Here is a 14,740-nt window from a genome sequence, read left to right on the forward strand (position 1 = left end):
AATAAGTATCACCTCATCTCACTAAATACTGTCAGAAGTCAATTATGACCCTTTTTTACTGTCCTTGCCCTATTACCAGGTGAGGAGGAAAGTATTGCTTTCCCAAAAAAATAAAGGTACCCTTTTCAAGTTTTCTATACGTTTCTATACGAGTCCAAAAACCTGATTTTTGGGTGTTGGTCTGTGTGTGTGTGTGTGGGTGTGTGGTGTGGTGTGTGTGTGGTGTGTGGTGTGGTGTCTGTGTGTGTGTGTGTGTCTGTGAACACGATAACTCCATTCCTAATTAACCGATTGACTTGAAATTTTAAACTTGAGGTCCTTATACCATGAGGATCCGACATTAAGAAATTCAATTCAAAATGGCGGATAATTGCTAAAAAAAACCATGTTTTTCACGGTTTTCTCGAAAACGGCTCTAACGATTTTCTTCAAATTTATACCCCAGATAGCTTATAAGCCTTATCAACTGACATGAGTCTCATTTCTGGGAAAATTACATGAGCTCCGTAATATTCCTGAGAAGAATGAATTTTGTTAAATTTCTATCACGATTTTCTCAAAAATGACTTGACCGATTTTTTTCAAATTCATACCCTGTATAGTTATATATCAGCTCTATTAACTGGCATGAGTCTCCTCCCTGAGAAATTAACAGGGGGTCCACCCCATCCTTGAGAAATTTACTTTGTAACCTCTTTCTCGTGCGTGAGGTAGGTAGTAGGTAGAGCAGTTTATTCAAAAGAACACATGTCGATATTTATTTGTAGAGCAGCTGTTTTGACAACTTTTAAAAAGTCCTCAAATTTCATAATCAAACAAAGGAAAATGTACTCGAACACAATCACAATAGTAAATAGTAGTTTTAATTATTTATCCGCCAATGGCATAATTTATTCCCTAAATAATTATCTCGTTTATGAGGCTTATAGATCAATGAGCAAGGAAAGTTGTGTGAGTGTACCCACAATTTTTTTTTTATAAATATCGGGGACCGAGCTTCGCTCTGGAGTACAAAAGCGTACAACATTTATTACGAAAGAAGAAATTATAATAACACTAGCCGTCAAGCTCGCTTCGCTCGCCATATCCGTCTAGCCAGGGGGGCTCCGCCCTGGACCCCCGACTGGATCGACCAAGAATGAAATCAGCAGGCTCGCTTCGCTCGCCTGCATTTTTCATTTGAGCATTTTTATCATATGTAGTCGGGGGCCAGACTAAACGTCTGGCTAAACGGATATGGCGAGCGAAGCGAGCCTGACTGCTAGTAAAAATAATATTCCCAGGATTGAAGTAGCAGTGCCCAATCAATTTTTCCGCGATAAATGCATTTAAATCTTCAACTTGGTGCAATATAACAAAGTCAACTCAACTTAATGCCAACCTGACAAAATTATTAATTTAGGTGCCAGTTAACAACTGTTTCGAAGAGGTACTCTATCTAGATTATAGTTCTATAGTAACATATGATATGGAAATTTCAATTATAATTAAGAGATTGGGAGAGAAGAATATACATGCTAAAAGACGAACTTTAAACCCTTAAAAACAACCTTTGAGTTAAAATATTGCCAAAAGATTTCTTAGTGCGCATCTAAAGGGCCACCAACTGGACATACCTACCAAATTTGAACGTTTTTGGTCTGGTAGATTTTTAGTACTGCGAGTGAGTGAGTGAGTGAGTGAGTGAGTGAGTCAGTCAGTCAGTGAGTGAGTGCCATTTCGCTTTTATAATATAGATAGATTCATAGTTCATACAGAAATGTTCTATCTAATCACAGTAAATGAGTTTAATTTCCAGAGGAATGCAAACATTTCCCTCACAAAGGCCCGGTTGCACAAAAGCCGGTAAATTTTTATCCTGATTAATTTTATGTGAACCAAATCAGAGAAGACCATTTAAAAAGATGGGTCTACTGGAATTAATCAGGATTGAAAATAACCCGGCTTTTTTGCAACCGGCACTAAGTACCTGATTGAATGATTACAAAAGTTCAACAGCTGAGTCATAATTTTGACACAGTCCCTCACACATGAACTCGCTCACTCACTTCCATCATCAACAGACGACGAAATAATTATTATCAGCTGTTTTTCCAAGGATGAATAATAATTATCCTTTTAATGTCTTTCAGCGAGTTTTCCCTGGGATGAGATTTAGTGCAATCGATTTTTTACATTATAAACCTACTATGTTCTGAATTTCGTGAGAATCGTTAGAGCCGTTTTCGAGATCCGGTGAAATACAAACATATAACATCTAAACATCCAAACATCTAAACATATAAACAAAAATTGCTCGTTTAATAGTATAGGATTTGGTTCTAACAAATTGAAATATTTATTCTAACTAGTGTCAAGTAATGAGTTGCTAGCGGAGTGAATCAGTTCGTCAAGTTTTTACTTTGTCAAGTGCCTTATGTGACCAGTCAATATTCAGTCTAATTTCTTTAGGCTCGTAGTAAGTTGAGGAAGACTTCAATACAAGATTTAGGTGCTGTCAAAGTGTGTTAGAGGAAGGTCTCAGTTCGTCAATATCTTAGTTTGTCAAGTACCTATTTTGACCAGACCTTGAGATGCTGGAGGAAATGGAGATTGAGTCATTGAGTACCCTACTTCAAGTTTCACGGTATCAAGTTTTTATTGTAGGCTGATTTTTCTATCCGATTCCACATAAATTCTTATTTCTTTCTTTCTGATTTCTGACTATTCCCAACTGATTATTTCACATACATTCTTATTTCGTTCTTTCTTAGGAGGTGAAGAAGACTTTCTGCCCGACCTGATCCCGTGTCCCTACAGCGAGGTGAAAGATTTCCTTCTGGTAGCGCAGAAAACACGCATCGTTCGCTACGATCTGAGCAATTTGAGAGCGGAGCCGCTTCCCTTGCCTAGGATGAAGAACGTTGTAGCGATCGAATTCGACGTGGAGAATGACTGCGTTTACTGGGCCGATATCAGCAACAGTTCGATCCAGCGGCAGTGTCTCAAAGGTAAAATTAGTGGTGAAATTAGTCGGCTACCCTCAACAGTTTCAATAATGGTGTATTTGCCTCATTTTTCACATGTGTCATATGGTATTGAATTATTTATTTTTTTTTAAATTTCGTTTATTTACTCCTTAAAAGTTACAAATAAATAAACTATGCAATATACTCGTACACTGTGATAATGGAATAATTGTACAAAATAAAACACTAGAACCAATCAGAGAAGCCGTATTATCAAAAATACCTTATCTGATTGGTTGTCGTGAAATTAATCACGGTTAAAATTTAACTGTCTTTTGAGGAACCGGGCATATTACTTGCCAAATTACTTCCCAAAAGAGCAAGCTCGAGCTTGGGAAAGGAGCCATGCAAACTTCGACTAGCTAATAGCAAAAACTAAAAATTAGTGAACATGAAGATGAAAACATAATAAACATTGAAAATTTATTAATAAGTTATCATATTAGAATAATATAATGAGTTTCAATACAAGAGTCAAGCCCTAGAATGGTTTTAAGAATTACATAGAAAGAATGCAAAAAATCATTAGGGTAGGCACACACCAGTTAGTCAAGACAACACTAGTCACAATACTTCACATAGTCGCTCTAAAGGTGCGTACAGACTTTCGTTCCGCTCCAAGACCGAACGTCACTCCAGCAGAGCGATTGATGATCGACCGGCGAGCAACAATGGTTCGACCGGGGAACGCGAGAAGATCTAACATCTTCCGTAACGTTCATGATGGGTGCGTGGGCGGCGCGACTGTAGTTCGATGGAGGAACGAGGGCGGTACGAGGGAGGAGCGTGCTCGGTGCGGGTTGGATGAGCGTTTATGTGTACGCAGCTTAAGAAGCAACACACACTGATTACTCATTGCAATTAGACATGTCTTCATAAGCAACTATGTGAAGTATTGTGACTAGTGTTGTCTTGACTAACTGGTGTGTGCCTAGCCTTAGTTTTCATTAGACAAAAAAAAAACATATTATCTATTATGATTATTAATTCTATCCAATGTGTGTATCTAATAAGAATGAACTTGAAGAAGTCGACCATAATTTTAACTATAACTTTACTTATATTATTTTATCCTATTGAACTCCAAAATCGCTCTGCCATATCCCAGCCATTCTATCAACCAGATATTTGTTCAAGTACAAACCAAAAGAATTAAATCTCGTACATAACTGGAAATTATTGAGAAATGATGGTGCTATGTAGAGGAAGCTTACTGGCCGTAGTTGCTAACCGGGGCACAGTTACTTATTTATGAATAGGAAAATTGAAAAATTTTTATAATATAATATGATATTCTTCAAATATAACTGTCGTATGGGCAAAAATTCCATCCGAATCCTAGAAAAACCATCGAGAATCCTAGAAAAAACTATCGAGAATCCTAGAAAAACAGATTTTGTTGGGTCTATTCTTTTCTAGTATGATTTTCAATAGTGTGTTCTGTATTGTCTTTACCGGTCTTGAAACAATTGTATTTAAGCACCATCCCAACCCACAATTCAATATTAAAGCAAATACTGTGCAAGGGCATTAAATCAATTCATTTTTCATTTAAACAAGAACAATAAAGAAATTTTAATACGATAAGCATATAACCTATTATACTATTTTCAGCATCAACACTGAACGCAACTTAACAAATAGGTAAACACGTTTTCTAGATCGCGTAACAAGTTGTAACAAATGTTTTTCACACTTCAAATAATAAACAATAAGTGCATCAACCCCTGTGATGACCTATTGAAGTGCACAACGGATGGACCATTACGGATGGACGGATGCTGATCCATTACGACACCACGGTATCGAATTTCAATTCCAGACCGTTCTCAATCCCATTGACATCACATATTTTGTTGTCTTCACAATCATTTATAATCTGTATCAATATTAGTTTTAATGACGATACTCAACTGTATAATGTTTTGATTTGCTGTGTTGAATAAAGAGAAAATATCCTTTTCCTACAGATACCCTGAAAAGTGACCATTTGTGCACTGATTGCAGGCTGCAAAGAATCACTTTTCCGCACTAGTGCGCAAAGTGAGTACTTTGCGTACTCCAGATTTGCAGCATGACAACGCAAAATAGTTAGTAGGTTATATGGAGCACCAGTGCAGCAAAATCAAAATTAAGTTGGTAACAGTGACTGCTGTGGCTGCTATAGTGAGCAGAGGTGCAACCAAGCACAACGCGCTAATTATAAGTAGATATTATAATGGAGGACAACGACAGCACAGTGCCACCACAGCTGCCCCCCGCCATTCAAACACACATACATTATTCAGGCAATTTTACCCATAATTACCCACTTTTCATATTCAATGGTAACTGTAGGAAAAATTTAATGTGAAATACGTGCGCAAAGTTTGTTTGCTGCACTCAAGAAACCATTCCGCCCTCGCCTACGGCTCGGGCGTAAACGTTTCTTTCGATGCAGCAAACTGTCACTTTGCGCACTAGTTGCACAAATAACTAATTCTTTTTTATTCTTTTCAAAGGCGAGAAACCAGTTGAGACGCTCGTTGAGTATGGCTTGTCGTCAGTGGAGGGAATGTCGTTTGACTGGCTCACAAACATGTTGTACTTTGTGGACGGAATTCGCGCCAGGATTGAGGTGATTAGGACGGATATCAGCAACGCGGGACGTATGAGGAGGAAGATCCTGGGACCCAAGGAGCTGAAGAAACCTAGAGGAATTGCGGTGCATCCAATGAAAGGTAATGAATAGGAATCCTTTATTGAATATTTTGACAAATATATGGGCATTGCCAGGTACATTTCACTGGTGAGCCCCCCCGGGCTGTTTCTAGTGGCATTTAATCACGGTTTAAATTTAACCGGCTTTTGTGAGACACAGGCTAAGTTGCACGGAAGCCTGTTGAATTTAATTATGATTAAATTCCACAGGAACCAATCAGAGATGGTTATTCTAAAAAGAAGGTTTTTTTGAATGGTTCTCATGACTTTTGAATACAGGCTTTTGTGCAACTGAGGCATAGAGTTTGTGTATATGTGATATCGTGATTGATGGTGAGTAGATTCGTGTAGATTACAATATACTGGCTTATACACTTATATGTAAGGTGCGTACAAATATACGCGCCGCGAAAATGAGCAATTCACTTTAATCAGCTGATTATATCTGTATTTTTATAGAAACGGTGAGATACAGATATGGGTTGTCTGGCATCAGCTGATTAAAACTGAATTGCTCATGTTCGCGGCACGTAAATCTGTACGCACCTTAATAGCTTACAATACAGCAATATAGATGAATTTACATAATATAGACTAAGATTGAACTGTATATGATATGAAAAAGCAATTTGGAATAACTATCGATAATATTGTTATGCATCTACATAATTGGCGGAGCTTTGGACATATCAATGTTCTTCGGAGAGAATATTCAAAATATCCTTCTCACTAACTCTCTACCAAAAACATTTGATTGTGATTGAGAGAATTGAGAATTTTTGCTGTAAAAAACAGATTTTTCTGCTGCATTAACAGGTTTTTTGTTGGAAAAACATATGTTTTGCTGAAATAGAATATTTTTTCTTGATTTTTTTGGCAACAGGTTACCTGTTCTGGACGGATTGGGCGATTGGCCATCCGAGTTTGAGCCGCGCCAACACAGACGGCAGTCATGTGAAACAGCTGTTCTCTTATCCGGACGTTATTTGGCCGAATGGTGTCACCATAGACTTCCATGCGCAGCGGATTTACTGGGTGGATGCTAGAGACGACTATATTGGAAGCGCCGATTTGGATGGCAAGCATTTCTTCAAGGTGAGTAAGGGTTGAATAGAATAGACTAGAATAAGTTTTATTGCAACCGCTTCTGAGGTCTTCAGAAGCATTACCTTCGTCACAATATACAGCAAATGTCAAACACACGATATAATAATTGAAAAGATACTATTCTAAAAGATCTACAATATCATGAATATTTATATTCAATTATGGAAATGTCCAGATGAATAACAATGTGATAAAATTGGATACACGTATTTGCAAGTGCACGCTTGGTCATGCATGACCAAGTCTGCAGATGAGAAACAAAATGTGGAGAGAGCGATAGGAACACTCACACTGAATGCTTGCACTTGCTGGTTGCGTTCAGTGTGAGTAGGTACAGACAAGTCACAACGTGTTTCAATGACACTTTCCAGATTTTGTTTCTCGACTTATGCGTGATCACACGTGTACACTTGCAAATACCCTTGGATATTACTTTAGTTAATACTGCATCTAGCTCGCCTGAATCAGATATGATTCTAATACGATTTTGACTATGAGGCTATCTCACACTCAAGTAATATTTCTATTTTGATCTAGGTGGTGACACTCTTCAAAAGGTAGGTTAGGTTGTCTTTTTTTGTTAGAACTACTCTTGATAGAAATAAAAAGTAGAAATCTAAGTACCCTTTCTTTGAATCAAAGACCTTAAAGAGATAGACCCACAATGCCTATGCCTTCCCAATGATAGCTCTTACTTGAAATTGAAGGCCGCTATTGGGGTATTTTAGCACCATATATTATATCTATATATATATTATAGATTACAAAGGCATTGGTTTGTAATAATCTTATATGTTGCCCCCTCAATGGCCGATTTCAATTCCAAGTACGACACTAGCGCTGCATGTGAGTCTATGCATCTTTAAGGTCTTTGCTTTAAATTGTTTACTCACGACAGTTTTGGCCATGATGCCATTATCAAGTGAATGCATTTTTTTCATTTCTTTTCTTAGTAGGTTAGGTTATATTAATAAAAACAATGTAAAAAAGTTAATTCATGTTAGTTTATATTATGTTTCATTCACTTCTCCAATTTTCAGTGCAAACATTTACAAACTATTGTAAATGCTACTTCAGCAATTCAAGTTATGCCAAACCTGAATCAAACAAGTTGAGACTTTCCCACAACACTATGGGTGGGCACACACCATTTAGTCAAGACAAGACTAGTCACGATTAGTCACAATATTCCACATAGTTGCTTATGAAGCAACACACACCGATTAGTCATTGCAATTAGACATGTCTTCATAAGCAACAATGTGAAGTATTGTGACTAAACGTGTCTTGTCTTGACTAACTGGTACACCAGTAGCGCACACCAGTAGCGCACACCAGTTAGTCAAGACAAGACAAGACAAGACAAGACATGATCAGACACGTTCAGTCACAATAGTTGTTTGTGATGAAACTCACACTGATTATTCATTGTAATTAGACATGTCTTCATAAGCAGCAATGTTAAGTATTGTGACTAATTAAATGAAAATACTACGAAATTGACCTTAGTATAGTTCTTAGTATTTTTATTTAATATGAATAATTACCACAATATCAACTTCTCAACTACACAAAAAGTATTATGACTAAACGTGACTAGTCCTGTCTCGACTAACCGGTGTACGCCCGGCCTTATATTTTGTCAATGTGTCAGCTTGTTTCATTCAGAGTATAGTTTGTATCTGATTTTTTTTTTGAGTAAACTAATTTACTTTCCCTAATCTGTATGGGAGCTAATATTATGATTTGATGTGAAAATACTTTCTGGGGGTCACCTAGCTTCAAACCATAACAGTTTCATTAACTACTTTTTTATTTTATTCAATTTCATCCTATTGATGTCTATTTTTTATTTAGAAATTGTGTAATTTGTTGTGACAGGTGTTGTCCAAGGACACGAGAGTGGCACACCCCTTTGCAGTGGCCGTTTTCAAGGGCAGTATGTACTGGGATGATTGGAAGATGGCGTCATTTTTGTCGCCGACAAGGATCACGGAGTGGGAATACAACAAGTGGCTATGGATCCTCAGGGACTTATGGACATGAAGGTGGGTCACCGAGGTTCAAGTCACAATGATGCTAAATTACATCCAGTGATTGAGAATGGGTCACCAAAGTTTATGTCACAGTAATACAAAATTAGATCCAGTAATTCAAAATTAGATCTAGCAATTCAAAGTTTGATCCAGTAATTCAATTCAGCGAAAAATAGGTGGGCCACCTAAGTGCATGTTAAAATAATTCTTGAATGTGAAAATGTAACCCTTCTTGAGGAAAGTTTACTATCCATGAGAAATTTGGGAGTAGAACAGTCATTGGCTAGGCCTATTAATTTTGTCCGGTCATTTCTATATTATAATTTGTAATTGAATTAATGAATAAATTAATACAAAATGAGATCCAGTAAGTCTAGTTACACACACATCGATCATTGGATGTACGATTTTTTGCGGTCCTTATAAATTATTTTACATTGAACACATACTTTTATTTATATATTTTTATTTTACTTTTGAAACACATGATCATGTGTCTGTCAAATTGCATTCAATCTGGTAGAATTTATAAGGACGGAAAAAACGTTCTTACGAAATCGTACTTATCGTTGGAGTGGAGTAGGCTAAATAATTCTATTTATACTTTTCTATTATACTATTCTATTATATTTGTTTTTCTTACATCAATGTAATACTCGAAATAAAAATATCATTGAACTCCCAATACATAGAATTGTAGCATTGGAAAAAACTCCTTTTAATCTGGAATAAGCTGCCTTCTTAAACAGCTCAAAAATTTAAAATTATTCATACATGTAGTCAAAAAAATGCTGATTGAGAAAATCCTTTACTCAATCACAGAATTTTGCTAACTATAACATATCAGAATAACTATTGATAACTATAACATAGCAGAATAACTATAACATAATATTTTAATAGAATAGAGAAAAAGAATGGGCTTATACATGTAGGGGGTAGGAAATTTAAGGATGACGCATCATCACGTCTCAACTACTGAACTGATCAACTTGAAATTTTGTATATAGATTCTTAACTAACCAAGGATGTTTATAGGCCTATTTTGAAGATTTCAGTACGTCACGTTTTCAGTTTGTCAAGTTTTTAATTGGTCCCTTGCGAAGGACGGGTTACCTGCTAGTCTTGCAATAAAGCGCTTAGATTTCATCAATAGATAGAACTTTCAATCCATATTTTAGATTGCAATAAGTAGCCTAATACTGTAATATTAGTAAATATTACAGTATTATAAATACTGTAAAATCATTATATTATTTTAATATTAATTATTAGTTATAGAAATTGACAAGTCACCAATCAAATGAGTGTAACTCAGAATATGGAGTATTGTGACAATGAATAAATAAGTTAATAAACATTTCGCTTTGTTTTGGCAGGTTGTAAGCTCCGACTACAGAGTGGGCCACTACAAATCGGACGACTTTGCCTGCTTGGGTCAACACGACTGTTCGCACCTGTGCTTCAACCTGCCGGGCAAACAGCACACGTGTCTATGTCCTGATGACCTGGTCCAGTCGGGCAACATGTGTCTGTGCGAAGGCACACGTGTCGTGCCCTACCCGAATAGCACGTGTCCCCCGGTCGACAAGACCTGTTCCGCGTTTCAGTTCAAATGCGCCAATCAGCTGTGCATCAGCAAAAAGTGGATGTGTGATGGTGACGATGATTGCGGTGATGGATCCGATGAGGTAATTACAAATATTTATTTATTCATCGGGTCGATTCAATAGAAATTATAATGTAGTGGCTAGTACTGTACTGTAACAGTACGCGTCCCGTAGCTATGCCTCCGTGGCATATAGGCAATGTATGAATCTATATATATATATATATATAAAAGCGAAATGGCACTCACTCATTGACTGACTGACTGACTCACTCACTCACTCACTCACTCACTCACTCACTCGCAGAACTAAAAATCTACGGACCAAAATCGTTCAAATTTGGTAGGTATGTTCAGTTGGCCCTTTAGAGGCGCACTAAGAAATCTTTTGGCAATATTTAATTCTAACGGTTGTTTGAGGTTTTCAAGTTTGTCTTTTAGCATGTATATTATTCTTCTCCCAATCTCTTAATTATAATTGAAATTTCCATATCATAATGTTACTATAGAACTATAATCTCAGTACCCTTCTAAATTATTTTGTCACAACATGTCCCATTTCAAGTGAAAAAAAGACAAAGCAGTATGGTTTGCGGGGCATTAGTTACGGCTTTGAAAAACATCAGCTTCAGAGATCCTAGTTAGAGGAAGCTCCCTACAGAGCTCCTTGAAGGATGCTCGCTACACAAATAGATTCTTCATTATTCACAGTTTCTCCTCCTTCTACTCTTCAATTAACTCTACTCCACAAATTATTTCTAACTTAGGGTGAATATTTTACCTTAAATATTAAATATTTTAAATATTCTACCTTAGTAAATATTTACTATCTTTGGGTAGTAAAGTTTGTTATGATATCATAATCTTCTTCTTCTTTCCATCAAGGTTTTGGCTCTTGCCGACTCACAACAGTATAGATCAAATCTATTGCAGCACACTGTAATCTAAAATTAAAATCGATTTTTTCACATTATACAGTAAATCTATAATGAAATTGATTTTTTTAGCAGTTATCACATATTTTGTAATCTATTTCCATCTTTTTCAAGCCTACCTATATCTCTTTTCCCTTTCGGTTGGTAGTTCAGAATCTTCAAGGGAATCCTTTCTGCTGGCATTCTGTTGACATTCTCTCTCCATGGATAAGATATTACCTTCTCGTCATGTTGAAGGCATCCAGTTCTGGTATATCCTCGTTTCTTATGTGGTCCCGGCGGTCACAGCCCTAGTCTGCGAAGGAATCTCATTTCTGCTCTCTAGACGTTTGTTTTGAACCATGATTCACTCCATATAGAAGAACAGGGCAGCCATCACTCTGTGAACTTCATGCGAGTCTCTTTCCCTCGCTTTCTTGTGTAGGTTTCTGCTGATGCTGCCACATATTGATTAGAATTTACTCATTTTCTTATCAATATCCAATTAGTCCTTGAAACCGATATCACAACCAAGCTAGCAGTATTGTAACACTTGCTCCAATACAATCTTGTCAATAACTTTTTTGATCTTGTCGGGAAGTATTTACTGGTGAATGCCATAATTTTTTGCTTCCCCTGAGACATTCTAAAATCATAAGCCTTGCATATTTCATTCAGGATATGAACTGACTTTTGTAGACTGTCTTCATTTTTCTCTATTATCCACAGGTCATCCGCGAACAAAAGTGCATTGAGGTAAATGTCATCATATAATTTAATACCCAAATCTACTTTGCATTTCCATTCTCTGAAAATGTGTCAATGTAAGGCTGTGCAAAGGCTAAAACTAACTTTCTACTGGTGATATTTTCAAAGTTTCTCGATTGTATATGATCAAGCTATCAAAATGAAATAGCTTTGTCTGGGAAATATTCTTTTCCTACAGTTACGTTGAAAAGTGGCCATTGCTGCACTGATTACAGAACGCAAAGAATCACTTTTCCGCTCTAGTGCGGGAAAAATTTTTCTGCACTCCAGATTTGCACATGGCAACGCAAATACTTAGTAGGTTATATGGAGCAACAGTGCAGCAAAATCAAAATGAAGTTGGTAACAGTGACTGCTGTGGCTGCTATAGTGAGCAGAGGTCCAACCAAGCACAACGCGCTAATTATTACTATTATATATTACACTTTTCATATTCAATGGTAACTGTAGGAAAAACTTGATGTGAAATACGTGCGCAAAGTTCCTCTGCTGCACTCAACAAACCATTCCGCCCTCGCCTACGGCTCGGGCGTAAACGTTTCTTTCGGTGCAGCAAACTGTCACTTTGCGCACTAGTTGCACAAATAACTATTTCCTACAGATACCTTGAAAAGTGACCATTTGTGTACTGATTGCAGGCCGCAAAGAATCACTTTTCCGCACTTGCGTACTCCAGATTTGCAACATGGCAACGCAAAATAGTTATTAGGTTAAATGGAGCACCAGTGCAGCAAAATCAAAATGAAGTTGGTAACTGTGTATATAGTGTGGTGCACTTTATAGGAATATTGAGGCGGTGGATGACAGCATTATGTTGATGTTGCCACATATTGATCAAAATTTACTCATTTTCTTATCAATATCCAATTTGTACTTGGAACCGATAAGTTTCCGCCCCCCCCCCCCCCGCATTCAAACACACACACATTATTATTAAATTTGACAATAAATTAAGGTTTTTATTAATAATAAAATTACACAGAAAAACATTTGATTCATTCAGGAAATTTTACCCATAATTACCCACTTTTCATATTCAATGGTAACTAGGAAAAACTTAATGTGAAATACGTGCGCAAAGTTCCTCTGCTGCATCAACAACCACCATTCCGCCCTCGCCTACGGCTCGGGCGTAAACGTTTCTTTCAGTGCAGCAAACTGTCACTTTGCGCACTAGTTGCACAAATAACTATTTCCAATTATTACTTATCGAGATATGAGCGCTCAAAGTTTAAATTCTTGGGACACAACATTTCAAATTGGGTAAGAGATAAATCCATGAGATTTAGAGGATGAATTCTTCAAGGTAATTTTGATTAAAAACAACAAAAAATTTTCGAAATATCAATTTCTGAGAAAGTTATTCAATTTACTAAAATGACCAAAAATAACTTTTAGTTGAGTTATTTTTTGGCAATTGGATAACTTTCTCAAAAATTCATATTTTCAAAAGATTTTTGTTTTATTCAATCAGCAATACCGTGAATAATTCATCCTCAAAATCTCATGGATTGAACTCTTACCAAATTTGAAATGTTCTGTATCAAAAATTAAAACTTTAGGCGCTCATATCTCAAAAAGTAATATTGATCGGAAAAAAATGTTTTCCTGAGAAAACATTTCCATTTTGATAGCTTCGTGATATACATATCGAGAAACTTTGACAAACATCATCAGTAGAAAGTTTAATTTTAGCCTTTGCACAGCCTTAAATAAAGTGCTTTTTGTGTAGTTGAGAAGTTGATATTGTGGTAATTATTCATATTGAATGAAAAAGACTAAGAAATTGTCAAAAAACCACTGATTTTCAGTGATCAGGAAATCAGTGGTTTTTTGACAATTTCTTAGTCTTTTTCATTCAATATTAAATAAAGTGGGTGATAGACTGCACCCTGTCTTACTCCTTGATTTATAGTAATCTCTTATAGTCTTTATCACCTGGATTTATAATTATTTTTGTATCGCGTTATAAGGTTTGACAGCATCAATCAGATGTCATGGATAACCTGTAATATAATAATTCTTGCTAATTTTACACTGTTTGTTGTAGGCGATGTGCTCAGTGAAAACATGCCACCTGACCAGTTCAGATGCGGCTCGGGCCACTGCGTGCCGCGCGCCTGGAGGTGTGACGTGGACGTGGACTGCCCTGACGGCTCAGATGAGCGCAACTGCACCTACACTCTGTGTACCAGTGAACAGTTCAGTGTCGCAACAAGCGATGTGTCTCAAAGAGGTCAGTCAAACTGTCACCATTCTTGTAGGCCTACTGATTGGCTCTATCCTCACATGTGTGGAGTGTATTCAGATACACATGAGGGCTTGTTCACACTGGAGCAACTAAGAGCCGGTTTCCGAGCACATGATTCAGAAGTTCTAGATTTAAACAGCTGGAGTCAGAACAATGGCCCATATGAATAAAACCAGAGCAAATGCTCATGAGCAAGAGCATGGAGCATAAGGTTTTGCTCATGAGCAAAAGGTAGAAGCAAAAGCATTTGCTCATTTTTATATGAATAAGCTTTACCTTATACTCTTACCTTATGCTCCTGAACTCTGGAGCAAATGCTCACGTATTTTAAATATTTCATCAGCTGA

The 14,740-nt window shown here is 36.9% G+C and overlaps 1 protein-coding gene across 1 annotated transcript in view; it reads left to right on the forward strand.

Moving 5' to 3' along the window:
- The window catches only part of LOC120353491 (sortilin-related receptor-like), a 40,149-nt gene extending 25,743 nt beyond the window's left edge, over positions 1 to 14,406 (forward strand). Inside the window, 9 exon segments of the mRNA XM_039437314.1 lie at positions 2,754 to 2,990; positions 5,510 to 5,728; positions 6,592 to 6,803; positions 8,697 to 8,775; positions 8,778 to 8,863; positions 10,231 to 10,542; positions 14,193 to 14,214; positions 14,217 to 14,345; positions 14,348 to 14,406. Coding sequence (XP_039293248.1) covers positions 2,754 to 2,990; positions 5,510 to 5,728; positions 6,592 to 6,803; positions 8,697 to 8,775; positions 8,778 to 8,863; positions 10,231 to 10,542; positions 14,193 to 14,214; positions 14,217 to 14,345; positions 14,348 to 14,406 — 1,355 coding nt within the window.
- The last annotated feature ends 334 nt before the right edge of the window (positions 14,407 to 14,740 follow it).

The sequence above is a fragment of the Nilaparvata lugens genome, chromosome 11 (assembly GCF_014356525.2).
Source record: "Nilaparvata lugens isolate BPH chromosome 11, ASM1435652v1, whole genome shotgun sequence".
In the NCBI taxonomy this organism is placed as follows: domain Eukaryota; kingdom Metazoa; phylum Arthropoda; class Insecta; order Hemiptera; family Delphacidae; genus Nilaparvata; species Nilaparvata lugens.